This window comes from Phascolarctos cinereus, unplaced genomic scaffold, assembly GCF_003287225.1.
Source record: "Phascolarctos cinereus isolate Bilbo 61053 unplaced genomic scaffold, phaCin_HiC Scaffold_2;HRSCAF=192, whole genome shotgun sequence".
NCBI classification, from domain to species: Eukaryota; Metazoa; Chordata; class Mammalia; order Diprotodontia; family Phascolarctidae; genus Phascolarctos; species Phascolarctos cinereus.
Window position 1 is genome coordinate 370,386,189 of NW_027555625.1, and position 17,006 is coordinate 370,403,194.

Here is a 17,006-nt window from a genome sequence, read left to right on the forward strand (position 1 = left end):
CTCAGCCTGAATACTTTGTTCTCACACTACATCCGCACGAGGCTAAACTGGTAACATTTCTGAGTTGGAATGTGCTTCTGTCCGAGGTGATCCACATGTGTTTTGCAGGTTTCTAATAATGGGATCGTTGCAAAGTGCTTAACACAGCTCTTGCGTGTAGTAAGTGCTCTAAAAGTGTTAGCTAGCATTATTATTATTATTACTAATTATTATTATCTCATACAAAATATACTTGAGCAGGCAAGGCATTTGCTTAGGGTTCTATACTTTGTGGACTTCTCAGCTCCCCTCATTTTCCAAATCCCGTGCTGGTGTTTTTAAACAAGGACTAGAAGAGTTGAACCAGTCTTTTGACCGAGCATAAATATTAGCTGACATGATCTGAGTCACAAACTCAGGTATCTGCAAATACTCATCCTTCTCTGTAGAGGCATAAAGGTAACCAAACTTGGGCACAAAGGACAGCCTGACATTCTTTCACTTCCCAAATCCCTAGGGGGACTCTGAATATAGGAGGGCATACTAGTGAATCCACAATCACCTTTAGTTTTTTTCAGGGGGAGGGGAGGCAATTGGTGTTAAGTGACTTGCCCAGGGTCACACAGCTGGTGTCTGAGGCTAGATTTGAACTCAGGGACTCCTGACTTCAGGGACAGTACTCTATTTCGTTGTCTTTAAGCTTTGAGAGACCTATAGTCTTCCTTTTCTTCTTCTGTGGCCACCTTCATTTTTCTGAACTCAGGCTGTTGGCAGAAGGGACTATATAGCACTTTTAATATCCTAAACTAGACTCCTCTCCTCAGATTCACCATTCGCATTGCTGGCACTTAAGGCTATACCAAAAAATCCACTCATACTTCATTATGATTGAGAAAGCAAGGGTTTTCTTGTCCTGGTTAGTGACCTGCAGGGCCAGGAATTTGCAAGGCTTCCTTCTCTGCTGTTGCTCTCTGGTCTAGCCCCTAGGCCTTGGGATAGGATATTCCCATCAGTACTCTCCTCAGGTCTGACCCTTCTCCCCGCTAAGGAAAAAGAATCTCTCTTTCCACATGAGGAGCATCGAATTCTAGAAACCAATGGGCTCGTGAAGGCGTTGTCATGGAGTTCCGCTGCAGACACACTGCCTGCTCTCCTGTTTTCTTGTGGGTGCTGCTCAAAAGACAGAACCGTACATATTAACCAGGCTGGTGGGGCCACACAAGTTTAAGGGAGACAGCAGGAAGCAGGGAAAAACCCTGGACGTAGCAGGGTTCAATTCCCAGCTGTGACCTTGGGCAGGTCACTTGACATCTAGGAGTGGGTTTCCTCATCTGTAAATGAAGGGGTCAGACAAGCCGACTTCTAAGAGCTCTTTAGGCTTAAAACCTGTGATTCTAGGCAGGGTTGTATCCAAAAACACAGCTGACTTAGCCCATAACGAGGATTAGTCATATATCCATTATGCTAATAAGAAAAAAAAAGTGCTCCTCAAGTATGTAGAGATTGTTTTGATCTTTGTATTTGTAATTTAGTCAATTTTTTTCTTATTGATTGTGGATTGATACATTCAAACTGTGGGTGTTTGGAAGTCAAAATCTTTCAGTGGCAATTATTTTTTAAAATTAGATTTTGTTGTTTAACCAAAATTGTACTTTCCTCCCCTATTTCATCTCCTCCCCCTCCCCCAAATGAAAAAGAAAAAGCCTTTGTAACAAATACATATAGTTAAGCAAAACAAATTCCCACCCTTGTAATGTCCTAAAACTATAGATGTGTCCGTCCGTACCGAGCCCATCACCTCTGTCAGGAGGAGGGGAGCTGGCTTCCTCACGAGTCTTCTGGACATGGTAATTGGCTCAGTGTCAGTGATTTCTCTGGTTTGATTGTCAGATCCTCACCAAAAGCTTCACATGAGTATATTGTAAGACTTGAAGCAAATTAAAATCCATACGACTGCAAATGAAATGAATTACATTAAAATAGTTGCCCCTCGAATTATTTTCTCTATTTTATGGACTCTCAGATTAAGAATCCCTGCCCTAGAGGGTGACACAGCCAGAGTTAGGTCGGGCCTTCACGATGCCTAAAAGGGCAGAACCATATCTTAGATCTGGCTTAGTTGCTTATGCTCAGTCACACCAGTGATTATACCTCCTGTACCTAGGGTGTCTGAGACGTGTACATAGGACAAGTGTCCGGAAAAATGAGTCATTTTTCCACCGAACGATAACTAAGATAAGATTTCTATTAAGTAATTCCCGATGGTTCAAATCAAACCCTCATTCTATGTTTGAGTCTTGTGTTGATTTGACTTTATTTGATGCTTACAATACTCTTAAAATTATTTCCAAATAAGATTTACTTCACGCACAATTTCTTATCATCCCTATTTTACTTAGAAATCATGTTAACAAAAAGCCAGTTGAATAAAAGCCTCTTAGAATAACAGGATAGTTCTTGTTAGTCTAGTTCTTCAGTATCTTTCAGGATGTTTTATTCTCATCAGACTCTTGCACAATTTCCTGGTAACAGAATTTAGGTTTGTTCGGATTGTTTTTAAGCAGCCAATCAGCCAACCAAATCTAAAGGAAAAAGAAAAAAACTTAATCTTCCTTCAGTGTATACGATACAAATGAAAAGCTTATCAACAATGAGAACTGGGAAAGTAAAAATTCTAATTAAAAACCACCAAGTGTCTCTCATACGGATGACTGTCAAATTATAGAAGCCTTGAAAACAAGATTAAAATTTACCTGCCTGGACATTCTTTACTTCCCAAATATCAAATGGTATTTGACCCTGCATTAGGAGGTGGCAGTGGTGTGAATATAAACGGATGTTGTGTGGCACCCGTATGAATCTTTGGGATTCTAAATAAATTATATAATCACTCTGAGGTGAACAGAGAAATTAGATGCCTCACTGAAGAAACGAAGGATCATATGCAGACTCTAGGGTGTGTCTGAAGCCCTGACCAGCTCAACGTGGGCATCTGGAGGCAGGACTCCTGGTGAACATCCGTTCAGACCTAGAGAACCAGACACTCTGTCAAGCACACCGTAAGGAATTTGAGTACTTAGGTCTAGGAGAGGCTAGCCTGTCACTTTGAGCCATGAAGCCCAGGTCTTGAACGACGTAGGCGGTAAAGGTAACTTTTCCATCAAGGGCTGAACCAGCCAATTATTTGACCAGTACTATATGTGTTAGGAGACTAGCCAGAAGAGAGACACAAGTTGAGGCTAAAGGACAGCAGCTTCTAGGGATGAAAGGGTTGAAGACTTCTAGGTAAGGGTGAGGAGAAGTCATAAGGCCTGAAACCAAGGGAAGTTAGCTTTGAGACCCAGATAGGGAAGATATTTTCTTACTGGCAGTTTGAGGAAAGGCCACAGAGGCTCAGGTATCAGCCAGGAGACCAAAGATGAAGCAGACGAAGGCTGGATCGAGGGATCATATAGAAAGACAGTCCCTGTGTGGGTTCTAGTCTCCACTCCCAAGCCAAGTTGAGGACTGAGAAAGACTTTTTACTGCTAAGAATGGTAGCTCTATCCAGTCAAATGCTGGGTCATCAAATAAATAATAATACTAGCAGCTAGCATTTATATAGTGATTTCTTAACATGGTGTTTAAGGTTTGCAAAATGCTTTGCATGTTAGCTCATTTCATCCTCACAACTCTGTGAAGTAAGTGTAAATATGACTAGCGTTCATGTCAAGACCAAGACCAGGACCAGGGCCAGGGCCAAAGTGAGGAGTGCGGGCACAAAGGGGAGCAATTAGCTGCCTAGTAGCTGATGCTGAGGACCAGAACAATAAGAACATCTGCAAGTAAACTGTGAACGGCTAACCTTTTAATCTCATCCTATAGCCTCCCTCCCCCCCTTCTAGTCCACCGTCTATATTTCACCATAGCTTTCTTTTCAATCACCTGAGAAGTTTGATCACCCTGAGCAGAAAGGGGTGAGGATGGCACAGACCCTGTTGTCTAGATCACTAGATGTGATGAAAGCTAGAAACCTGCAAAGGGGAGGGAAGAATTCCTAGAGAACTGACCCACGAACTTGCTGGTAACAAAGCAGTGGGTAGGAGAAGTGCCCATGAAGGGTTGTTAGAAGCTTGAATATTCCTTCGTAAAAGGGAGAAAGACAGCCAGGGAGGTTAATGAAGTAGAGCTGTCTTGAGCATAATTTCCCTTGGATCTGCTTAAGGGTCTTCAGAGCAGCTGAAAATGGCTAAAAAAAGAAAAAAGCATCCAGGATACCTGGCCTTAATGGATGCTTTTTAGCCCCAATAGATAAACAGCCATCTTGTTCTACCATTCCCCCTCCCCACTCCTACCTAGCCCCCTGCATCTAGCTGAAGGACATGGATGGCTTTGGGAAGAGTTTGGTTTTTTTTTTTAATTTGAAAAATTAATAGAATTTACTTGAGAGCCAGGAGCTCTACATAGAAACAAGATTCCCTTGCTCTTTTCTTCTGTTTGTATATACAAACATATATACTGTAGTAGAAAAAGCACTGAACCTGGAATGCAAGGCTCCAGCTTCCACTCCCTGCTCTGCCACCTAACCAGCTAGCTGTAGATCTCACAAAAAGTGATTTAATCTTGCTAAGCCTCATTTTTTTTCATTTGTTTTAAAAAATGGGGATATTAGTACTCACTTTACAGGGCTGCTATAAACACTTTATAAGCAGGAGCTATTTATACACAGAAATGCCATTCAATGAGAGATACTGTATCAAGAAAAGAATATTTTAAATGAGTTGAAAATGTAGTTTGGGAAATCAAACAGAAGGAAGAAACTGAAATACAAATAAGATTACAGAAATTTCATTTGCCAAAAAAACTCAGTCCCTTCATTTTCAGTTGGGACTTTTTCTTTTGAAGGCTAGTAGACAACATTATTTTAGTATGAAAGAGATGTTTCTTACAAAGGGATCTGCTGGTTTGTGCTTACAAAGCTCTGAGAGTCCAGCCAACAGAGTTGGATTTACATACAAGTTCAGGTAATCCTTAGCAGCTTCTCCAACAGGGATGGGTTCAATAACCACTAAAACAAGAAGGATATTTAGAATCAGCATGAGACGATTGAACATGTATAATCTAGAACAAATTTTTTACCATCTCAGGGAGGAGGGAGATGAGGGAGGGAGAGAGAAAATTAGAATTCAAAATTTAAAAAAAATGTTAAAAATTGTCTTTACATGAAACTGGGGAAAAATATTATTAAAAAAACCCCAAAATAAACCACGCTTCAAAAAATTGGTATGAGAGTATAAGAAAAAGGAAATAGTCAAATTTCTGCTCTGTCATATTACTTTTTTAAATTTAAAAATGTTTTGTTGATGCTTTTTGGTTTTATATCACAGTTATTTCTGGAAATACTCTTCCATTCAAAACTGAATCTTCCCTTGTAAAAGAGAAAGCTAAGCAAAAAAACACTCAATAACAGTAACTCCATCCGATTATATCCATCTATCCATCTACCTACACATATATACACATATTCCCATGTTATCAGCACACACATTATATATAATGACACGGCACTGGGACCGATATCTCAGTTCTTTTGCCTCTCCTAAGAGTGGGAGGTGCTGATCAGCTATCTATTCTCTGGAAGCATAACTGGTTTTTCAATTGCTCACAGTTTGTGTTACCTTTTAGTGATCTTTTCAATTATATTATGGTAAGCATCATTTACAATGTTCCTTTATTTCCTTATTTTTAACAGGATATTCACAACTTGGGATAAACTGTCTTTTCAGCTGTATAGAAGAATGCAAAGCCCAAGTGCGCCCACCTTAAAACACAAAAGGACAACAATATATACTACACTTTGTGAACATTTTTATGTTTAATAGGCCTCTTGAGAGACAGAGCTTTACTAGGCTATAAATCTAGGTTAGGGAACCTATTACTGTCTCATTACCCCAGAAGAAGCATAAGGCTTTGCATATAGTAGGTGCTCAGGAAACATAAGCTGAATGTTGTCGAATGAACAAATGGTCCTTCCTCTGAAAAAGTTCTAGGATTGAGTCTCAGAATCAATAAAGAAACTGAGTAATCTGTATGGAGAGTGAAAGGAGAAAAGCAAAAGTCCCCGAATTGGGGAGGGAGTACGGTGAAGAGAGTACAGAATTGGGAGTCACAAGAATTCAGTTTGAATCCCAATTCTTCCATTTACTGCCTGTGTGATCACTAATCCCTTCTGCACCCCTAGTTTTCTCATCCATAAAATGAGGGGCTTACACTAGATACTTCTGAGGTCTCTTCCAGTGCTAAATCTACGATCTTACGAAGGAGAAGGGCACAGACATTTACTAAGCACCTATGACGTGCCAGGCACTATGCTAAGCAATCATATTATTATGGTATATTACTACATAAATATTATATTATTATAATTATTATAACATTTGATCCTAAGAACAACTCTGAGAGGAAAGTGTTATTATTAACTATAGTTTACAGTTGAGGCAACGAAGGCAGACAGAGGCTAGGTGACTTACCCAGGGTCACACAGTTAGTAAGTGTCTGAGACTGGATTTGAGCTCAGGTCTTCCTGACTCCAGGCTCAGCACGCTATCCATTACACCACCTATGACTATGTCTTTATTTCCTTGTGTTATTCACTAAAGTGCTCAGCAATGAATTTCACTTGCTCAGTTCTCACATAACACCATCTTGTTTTATTATTTTCTAATGTATTTATCACATAATCTGCATAGAATAATTATCTCTGCTAGTGTCCTAGTCTCTTAACCATAATATCAGCTGCATTCTGAGAGGCACTGTGTTGTATCTAAATTTTGTGTTAGAAGACAACTAAGTTTTGCCCTGCCCAGACAACCCAAAAGGCTAGGAATGTGGGCCCCTAAGGGTGATGGGAATGATGACTTTGTCTTTTCCCTATAGCTTTAGTTCTTGTTCAATTTCATCTGTATGCTGATGAGAGAGACACACAGCTGGGACTGCGAGGTGGGGGTGGGTCACTGATTTTGGCTTTAGGTGCACAGAATTCCCATAGAGGTTGAATAGGAGCTACATTGAATTTTTGACTCTTAAGTCAAAGTTGTCTGGGACCAAAGACTTCAAGCACTAGATAAGAAGCAAAGGATGCTCTCCTTAGGGAACAACAAAGAGCAGCCTGATGACATCAGAATCCCTGTAATGTTGGAGGGAATGGGTGCTCTTATGTAAACAGCCTCAGTCTTTGTGAATTATAGTTTTCGGAACAAGATGATTAGTCCCACTGTATTCTCTACTTGGGCAGCAGATGGCACAGTAGATAGAGAGCTGGGCCTGGAGTTAGGAAGACCAGAGTTCAATTATGATCTAAATACGTGCTCGCTATCTGACCCTGGGCAAGTCACTTCACCTTGGTTTGCTATATATAAATGTTTATTGTCTTCTCTTTCCATCCCCCACTCCAAGTATTATATTCAGTTTTGAGAACCACATTTTCAAAAGAGTTTGACAAGCTGAAATGTATACGGGGAAGGCAACCAAGGTGGTAAGAGTGGACTCAAAACCATTGCATAGAGGAACCAACTGAAAAAAGTGAGAATATCTAGCTTAGAGAGAGCTTCAAATGTTGAAAGTGCCACTGCAGAAGAGATTTGTTTTTGCTTTGTTCCAGCCAGGCAGAATTAGAATTGATAAGTAGAAGTTACACAGGCAGAGTAAGCGGGAGGACCACTTGTTTGAGACGCTGGAGAAGAGCTGCTGTCTCAGGTAGAGTTTGAACCACAAGATTACCTCTGAGGCCCCTTCCAATGCTTTTATTCTGTAGTCTACCAAACAAATTATAGTTATTCATTGCATAAGGCTGCCCTAACCAATGTTCTTTCAGAGAGCATCAATACGTTAGAGGAAGACTTCCTGTCCACTCTCCCACCCCAATATAACGACATATGACAAACAGCTGACTTAAAATGTTCCTAGGGAACCAAGTGGGCAGCTAGGGGTGCAGTGAATAGAGTGCTGGGCCTGGAGTCTTCCCAGGTTCAAATCTGGACTCAGACACTTACTGGCTGTGTGACCTGGGCAAGTCACTTAATCTGTTTGCTTCAGTCTCCTCATCTGTAAAATGGACTGGAGAAGGAAATAGCAAACCCCTCCAGTGTCTTTGCCAAGAAAACCCCAAACGGGGTCATGGAGAGTTGGATATGATGACAACACGGAACCAAATGCCCCCAGGCAACATCATCTCATGAACATCATGAACCCTGCCCTGCGATTAGTACTCCCTCCCCTCCTCCAATTGCTTTACAGTGCGCATCTGTACACATATAATATAAGCACAATACAAGCATCTTGAAGGCAGAAATGACTTTTGTTGTTCGTGTTTTTATATCACTTAGTGGCTTGCACATATTTGTTTGAGTTGTATCTACGGACATAACTTCAGATCTGGTAGAAGGGACTTCTTAGCAAATGGTCAATAACTCTTCATTCAACAAACATTTATTAAGGTGCCTACAGTGTGCCAAGCAAGACACAAATGCAACATCTAATATGACCTCCTCGCATGTACGCTACCACAATGGTAAAACACATTTTGGATTACCACCCACCCAAAACCACAGCTCATGAACTCCCAACAATATGTTTACTTCTACCGGTCAGGAAACATATTAATTCAAAACTTAAATAGTGCAGCCAATAGTGGTTTAAAAACAAAATAAAACACATCCATGTATAGATAAGAAACTCTCCTACAAGTTCCCATGTTATCAATGCATACTGCGTATGTAACAGATATGAAGGTATACACATAGAGAATATATATGACTACAAAATGTGTGCTAAATACCTCTTGCTACACACCAGGAGCCCATGAGGCTAGGACACATATACAGAAGACACACACGTAGCCCAGGCAACTCTGATCTCTAACATCAGAGGAACCTAAGGCCGAAAGGGAAAAGAGCTTCCAAATTCTCCAAATTTGTAAGCCTTCTCTATCTAACTCCATCTTCCTCCCAGGAAGAATGCTGTCCTTCCAGAAGCAGCCCATTCCATTCTTGGGAATCCTTCATTGTTATTAAGGTGTTCTTTCTATCAAGTCTAAATCTGCTCTTCTGCAACGTCCAACCATTAAAAGTCCAATCTCTTTTCCACTCAATTATCCTCCAAATACTTGAAGACAGACATCACATGACCTAGTCCCCACTTCAAGTCATCTCTTCTTCAAAAGAGAATAGCTGTTGATGAATGTCTAAATTTTACAGTAGAAAATGCAATGTTTTAGAAACTCTTTAACCTAAACAATGAAATAATCACTAGTGTTATTTTTGTTACAGTTGCCAATCATCTTTTGATCTAAATTTTGTTATTAGTCTTATTCTATAAAGGAATCCCTTTGGTAGTTTGGTCTGATACTGAATCTGTAAATTGATTAAGATAGTATTGTCATTTTTGTTAATTAGCATGGCCCAATCACGAGCAATTAATATAATCATCTCTCACTTTGAAAACGACATCATCCCAATCTACTTCTCAGAGCTGGTGATGGTAATGAAGTCTAGAAGAAAGGCTAGATGACCTAGGTATCTACAAAGTGAAAGAGAGCCATCAATGAAACCCCATATAGGGTAGAAATCTTATGTGATTATAAAGATAAAAACCGGATATGTGCAATACATTATACAAAACTCCTTGTGTATTTCTTGAGAAACACTGGAAGTACTAGTATTCTATTTAGAACCTAGATCGTTTGAAACTTTCAAGTCAATTGCCTACATAAAAAGAGAGATGACAACAAAATAGCAGGAGACCGCCTGAAAGAAAAATCAAAAGAAGATACAAGGTATTAAAATTAGTCAATTCTTTAGTTACATTTTCTTTTTCATGATGAAAATACTCACAAAAAAAAAATAATAATAAAAAGGGGCAGCTAGGTGGTACAGTGGATAGAGCACTGGCCCTGGCCCTGAAGTCAGGAAGACCTCAGTTCAAATTCGGCCTCAGACCGAACAGTTGACACTTACTAGCTGTGTGACCTTGGACGAGTCACTTAACCCCAACTGCCTCACACACACACACACACACACACACACACAAAATAATAATAATAATGAAAATAACTCACAGTTAGAAGGGAAATAAAAAGCTAGCAGTGAGATGGAACTGTAGGTCTTCATAAGAACTTTTCTTCAGAAAAAAGTCTTAAAACACGTATCTCTATTTGGTAATGAGAAAACATGTGGTAATTACTCATATATTTACATTCCACCACTGGAAATTCCACCCTTTCAGATCCGAAAATCCTTTAAAAGTCTAGCTTTTCTTTAGAAATCAGGAAAAAAAAAGAATTGTTAGAAGATTCACTTAAATTTACAACTCACATAACAACTCACCTTCAGGAAACATGAATCGAATTTCTCTTTCTGCTGAGGCAAAATTTTTACTTCCATGAAGTGCATTCCTCAGGTCATCTGTTCCATAGATTGCCCTTAGACTAAAGGAAGGTAGAATTGATGTCAACTCAACCTAACATCCTTCCCAGATCTTTTATATATGCATTCATCTTACAAATGAAGTCCAATTTACAAAGATATCGTCACTTCTCACTTAGGGAGGCTTTAATTTATTTTGAACTTGGGTTCAAAACTATCTAAAAGAGGGTCAAACAACACATTTAAATTTGCAGGAAGGACACTGGACAAAAAGGTGGGGAAGGGGGTGAACATGATGGCAAGGAAAAAAAATAAAACAGAGAAATTTGAAAGATTAGGAAGGAAAACCTTGACTAAGAGGATCAAAAAACCAAATTTGGTAGCATTGACAATAGTTTGAAATACTAACATCCCAATTCTGTTAACATGCTCACTTCACTGGCAATGTTATATAGGTATGAGAAGAAAATCAGACACTTCCTGGAGATAGTCCAAGACTTTTTTGTGGTATCTGTTATTTCATGCGTGCCGCACACACACACACACACACACACACACACACATACACACACTTAATAAAACTGAAAGAAAACAAGGAAATTTCCAAAAGAAAAGGAATATCTCATGTTACAGGAATCAGACTCCAGTTACAGAGGTAAATTAAATGTTCTCCTAGGTAAATTACCTGTCTGGGTGTGTCTCCTTAGCTTTGAAGCTATTGAATGGTCCCATAAGATCCAGCCAGTAAGAGATTGCATTATGTCTTGCTAATATCATGGCAACAAGTGGGCCTGAACTCATGTAAGCTGTTAGATTAGGGAAAAACAATTTCCCATACTGTTCCACATAAAAGTTGCTACACTGTTCAGGGCTAAAACGTAATTTTCTTCTCTATAAAGGAAACAAACAGATATGCAAGAAAACCTGATTAATTCAGACATGAAATGCAGACAATCTGATCAGCTAGGATCTAATGAAAAAACAGTTTGCCAAGAAAATTAGGACTGCATGCATAGTGGACAGAGGGCTAGCCTCAGTCAGGAAGACCTAGGTTCAAGTCCTACCTCTGATCACTACCAGCTGTGTGACTATGGGCAAGTCACTTAAACTCAGTGCCCCAGGCCACTCTAAAATGTAGATGCAGGTGAGTAACCCTCGGTATCAGCGGAGAGTTTCCAGCATGGATGATATCAACAGATATAGGCCAATTTCCACCGTCTTGCCTCTCTAGGCCTAAGACTATGAGAGTGAATGTTTAACCTCAAGGAAACAAAACTTTCAATTAGGAGATCTGACCCCTTATTTATATGATTCCAGACAGCTATGACCCTCTTCCAGCCTCAAGTTTCCCATCTTTAAGATGGGGCTGGACTGGATGGTTTCTAAGGTTTCTTTCTGCTCTGAAATGCTATCCTACTAAGTAATTTGTATACAAATTGAGATAATGTGCCAATTATAAATAAAAATGCCACCTCATATTCAGTTCAAGAAACATTTAAGTGCCTAGTGTTTAAAGGTACTGTTGTTTATATAATTCACATAACACCATAGTTTTCAAAGATCTTTTATACAATCATCTAAAATGATCTAGTAAGAACTCAAAGATGTAGGCACATCTTGCAGGAAGATTCATCTGTAAAGCAGACCTAAGATATCGACCAGACAGGACTTTAACAGTTTATAACAATTAGATAACAATTCATAATTATTAAGCTGTTTATTTAACACTATATAATTCAAAAGTAATAAACTGGATTTCTCATAAAACTTGTAATTCAGACCTTTCACAAATTCACACTGACCTTGTGACCTCCCCCCCCAGTGTTTTAATATACAGTTATCCCTTCCACATCACAACTTTCCCCACCACGGTTTTGATATATCACAGGTTGGCATTAAGAAATGAAATGGGAGCTTTTGGGGAGATTTGCAGAAGCCACAGATGACACGTGGAAGCCAGTAGATGACACAGGAGAAGTTTAGAAACTCAGAAATGAATAAAATATATGTACAGTATTATATATTATCAACCCAAATTTTACAATAGGGTACTGTAAGCACCCCATAAAAGAAAAAGAAAAAATTCAGACTTCTACTTTGGTATGAAAGGAGGGCCAAAAAATTTTATGTTGATTTTCCAGATGTCAGGGATGCCCTACCCCTAACCCCTGCAATGTGGAAGAAATAACTGTATTTCAGAAAGCAATCTCTATTAAGGGTTCAGACATGAATGTTTTCTAAATAGGCTCAGAGGAAGGGCTCTAAAGGTTCATGTTCTTTTAGTTCTGACCCCCTGGCTTGTTGATTAGTGGCTCTGAGAAAATCATTTCCTCTCAGCAGTCTCCATTTTATAGTTATTACAGTCTCACTAAGAGAGGGACTACAAGGATTAAGTCCATTTAAAAAAATCATAGAAGCTTCCTGACTTGCTAAAGGACAACATAGAAACAATCACCTTCTTGATCTGAAGGTCTCATGTTTTTCCGCTGCTCAAGTCTACGAGCTTCAGTTCCCCACATAATAGCAGCTAGCCTTTATATAGTGCTTTAAAGTTAAAGCACAGTGTTTTAAAACATTATTTGATTTTATTTTCACAACTCTGAGAGAAAGGTGATACTATTATCTTAATTTTACAGATGAGAAAATAAAGGTAAACAGAGGTTTAAGTGAAGTGTATGAGGATGAATTTTGGACTAATGTCTTTCTGACTTTGGGTCCAGCAGTCTATCTACTGAGTCACCCAGTTGCCTCTCGTGCAAAACAAGGGACTCGAAGGAGATGAGTGCCTGCCAGGTGCAAGGTACTGCTACGTACTCTTTCAGCTCTAAAATCTACAATCTTAGGAGATATGTAATATTGGGATGACAGGGGCCCAATCATTAAATGAAAGATGGATTGGAGTGGTGAGTGATGAGGCAGATAGCCCAACCACAACTATTCTAATAGTCCAGGCAAGAGATAATTGGGGGCCTGTATTACAGAAAGGTGGCTATATGAGTGGAAAGAAGTGGAGATATATATATATATATATATATATATATATATACACACACACACACACACACACGTATATGTATGTGTATATATATGCATACACATATGTGTGTGTGTATATATATATACATATATATGTATATGTATATATATACATATATATGTATATATATACATATGTGTGTGTACATATATATATATATATATATATATATATATATATATATATATATATGAAAAATGTCACAAAAATAGAAACAGATTGGATATGTGGGGCAAATGCCAAGTGAGGAGTTGAGGATGATACCAAGATTGTAAGCTTAGGTGACAGGGAAGATGGTAGTTAACTCAACTGTAACAGAGAAGTTCAGAAGAAGGGACCATATTGGTGGAAAGAGAATGAATTCTATTTTAGACATGCAGAGTTTGAGATGCTTATAGGACATCCACTTAAAAACATGCAAAAGGCAGTAGGAACATGGACTAAAAACTCAGGAGAGATTTGAGTAACTGCTCTTAATATGGGATCCATAGACCCTCCACCATGGCCAGATTTCGGGGGGTGAGGGGTGTTTGATAAATCAGATGGAAAAAATTACATATTTTTTCATTAATCTTTTGTTTCCTTTGAATCCTACGTATTTTATATTATGAATTTTAAAACATTCAAAGAAAAACGAAACAAAACAAAACAAAACAAAAACCAATCTTGAGGCAGCTAGGTGGTACAGAGGATAGAGCTCCAGCCTTGGAGTTAGGAGGACCTGAGTTCAAATCTGGCCTCAGACACTTGGCACTTACTAGCTATGTGACCCTGGGGCAAGTCATTTAACCTCGACTGCCACACCAAAAAAAAAAAACCAAAAAAAAAAACATTCAAAGAAGGGGTCCATGGGGTTTAGACTGCTAAAGGTTTCCTTAACACATAAAAAGCTTAAGAACCCCTGGTACAGTGGGAGAAGAGAAGAGGGCTTATGACAAAGGTTTGGGGGATATGCACAATTAGTGGGTATGACACAGGAGACAAAGAAGAGAATGGTCAGACCGGTGAGGAGAAATGAGAGACAATAGTGTCACAGAAACCTAGAGAAGAAAGTGTCACTTGATCCACAGTGTCAAAGGCTGCAAAGAAGTTAAAAAGAATGAGGCACAAGTGGGCAGCTAGGTGTCGAAGTGGATAGAGTACTGGCCTTGGACTCAGGAGGACTCCCGTTCAAATCTGGCCTCAGACACTTGATACTTACTAGCTGTGTGACCCTGGGCAAGTCACTTAACCCCACTGCCAAGCAAAAAAACAACAACAAAAAAAGAATGAGACATTAAATATGGCAATTAAGAAGTTACTGGTAGCTTTGGAGAGGGCAGTTTCAATTCAATTATAAGGTTAGAAGCCAGTGAGGCCCACACCAGACTAAAATATAATTGGGAAATATTTAACAAAATAAATAAAAATATAGTAAAACAGGCAATATTAATATGCATTTTTCTAAGTCAATATGTGGCGTGCAGGGTTAATTATGTACGGTTCAGTGCTTCCCGTTTCTATATGAGTTTGACGCTATTGGTGTTGTGGGGCTTTCTTAAGGAATTTATTTGAGAAAGGAAGGAAAGGTATAGGATGATAGCTGGTAGGGAGAAATGGATCAAACGGTTTGTTTTTTTTTTAAGGATTGGTCATATTTGTAAGTAGTAGTGAAAGAGCTAATAGGGAGAAAACTGAGATTAGAAAAATCGGGGATGAAAGTAGGGGCAATCTGGTGGAGAATAGAGAGCGTTGCAATCAAGGGTATTTGTAGAAGAGTTTGTCTCAGTTTAGGAGAAGGGTCACCTAAGAGACAGGAATGAAAGAGGGGATGGCGAAGGAAGGTATCCACTCCATATGAATGGAGGAGGAAAGGAGAAGTGGAAGTTCCCAGATAATGCTGTCAAATGGAAGGGGGAATCCTTAGTTTTCAAGGAGTGTGGTAAGAGGCTTAAGGGGAGTTGAAAAGGTTAGAAATAGCTATCAGGAATGTACACAGTGAATTGATTAGGAAGGAGAAAAAGTATGGCCTTGCTGCTCAGAGAGGCCAATTGAGATTAATGTATAGTAGACCCACCTGGCACAGTTTTGTAAATTTTCTCCAGCTTCTCAGTAGCATGTGAATAGAAGTGAAGGCAGTGAAAGGTGGGATATGCCAAGGTTTGGGTTTGGCCAGACATGACTGGTGATAGGACCAAGGGACAAGTCAATCAGTAGATAGTATAGAGTTAACTTGGTTCAGCAATGGGTCCAAATAAAGATGGAAGAGTGTGTAGCCAACGAAAGGGGTGGCTTATCAGGAAAAGAAAATGAGGAGTAAAGAAAGCAGAAGATGGCAAAGATGAAGATCAGTGATAGAGTCCCTAAGGAATAACTAGCAAAAGATAAAATAAAAGATTATGAATTTTGGGACAAATTATGTAGATGTTTTCCAATCTCCCTCAAGATAACACAAGAGGGAAAAGGCTTAAAAGCTGCATTATTCGAATTAGATATCTTTCAGCATTTGGCTATTCTTGTCCTAGAAGGATGAACATTGAAACATGTTACCAAAGGAAGCTTTCTTTCTGTGGAACTCCAATTTTTATGATTAAGTCAGAGCTATCTTTCCGCAACAGGGATCTAGAATGCCCAATTATATTCTATTTGATAAATAATCATTATCATCCAAGTCCTGCCATAAATGGGTAAAGAAGCTTGTGGCAAATCACTAAATCCCCATGAACTAACCCTACGATAGGAATACTATTCATTAACTTTTCATCAAGTACGAAATAAAAGAGCCATTCAGAAAAGTATTGAAATAAGTTCTTCATTTGCAAGGAAACATTTGTGCCCCAAACTTACCTGAACAATGGTGAATCCTGATTTGAGGACGATATCTTCTATCTCCTCTTCTTTGTCCACAATATCTGGTTTGATAAGAGCCAGTGTTTTTTCTACGTAAATCTGAGGTGGGGGCATTAATAGATCCATCTAAGCTTTTTAGGTAAACTTAGTTTCTTGATGGGTATGAACTACAACGAGACCCGGCCCACTTCCCCAACAAAATGCAGAGATGGTGATTAAGGAGGATGGAGAGTCCTCCGAGCCAGATAGCTGGTAATTCGGAGGAAATTTAACAACTGCTGCGTATTTTCCCAACTATTTAAGTACCACCCCGAGGGTCTGAATCAGAACCCCTCTAGCCAGTCGTCAGGTGCTCTACGATTTTTCAGGCGCTTTCCCACCTCGGTCACAATCGCGCCGTCTCTCTCCCCAGGAGGTGGGCAGAGCAGGTTGCCCAGCTTTGCAGATGAGGTCCCCTAAGCCCACAGAGCAGGTGGCGGGGATCGTGACCGGTGATAAACGCCGCAGCAGCTTCCGAGAAGGGAAGAGCAGCTGCAATGCGCACGCAGGGCTTTCTCTGACCCTGCCGGTGTCTCGCTTCCGCTCGGCCGGCCCTTCACGCCCGGGCCGGGGCTGCACTCACCGCGGAGCCGCCAGCCCTCAGACCCCGGCCCCGCGCGGCCTCTCCAGTTGCTAAGGGACACCAAGGACGCGCGGCGGCGGCCACGCCCCAGCCCGGCCCCTCCCCCGCGACCAACAAGGCCCCGTTCGTGGGTAGGACG

At 39.9% G+C, this 17,006-nt stretch overlaps 1 protein-coding gene across 2 annotated transcripts; it reads right to left on the bottom strand.

The window, feature by feature from the left end:
- Window positions 1-2,274: 2,274 nt before the first annotated feature.
- NME5 (NME/NM23 family member 5) lies at window positions 2,275-16,943 on the bottom strand. Of its 2 annotated transcripts, none has more exons than XM_021005204.2 (5): window positions 16,243-16,942; window positions 11,065-11,270; window positions 10,341-10,441; window positions 4,908-5,026; window positions 2,275-2,561 (listed from the first exon to the last, which is right to left on the bottom strand). In XM_021005204.2, exons 1-5 carry the CDS (start codon window positions 16,369-16,371, stop codon window positions 2,463-2,465), a joined length of 654 nt encoding a protein of 217 aa, XP_020860863.1. In that variant the 5' UTR covers window positions 16,372-16,942; the 3' UTR covers window positions 2,275-2,462. The 2 variants fall into 2 exon arrangements, with proteins under 2 accessions (XP_020860863.1, XP_078006568.1); XM_078150442.1 differs by having other exon boundaries at window positions 2,353-2,561; window positions 4,934-5,026; window positions 16,243-16,943.
- Between the last annotated feature and the right edge of the window lie 63 nt (window positions 16,944-17,006).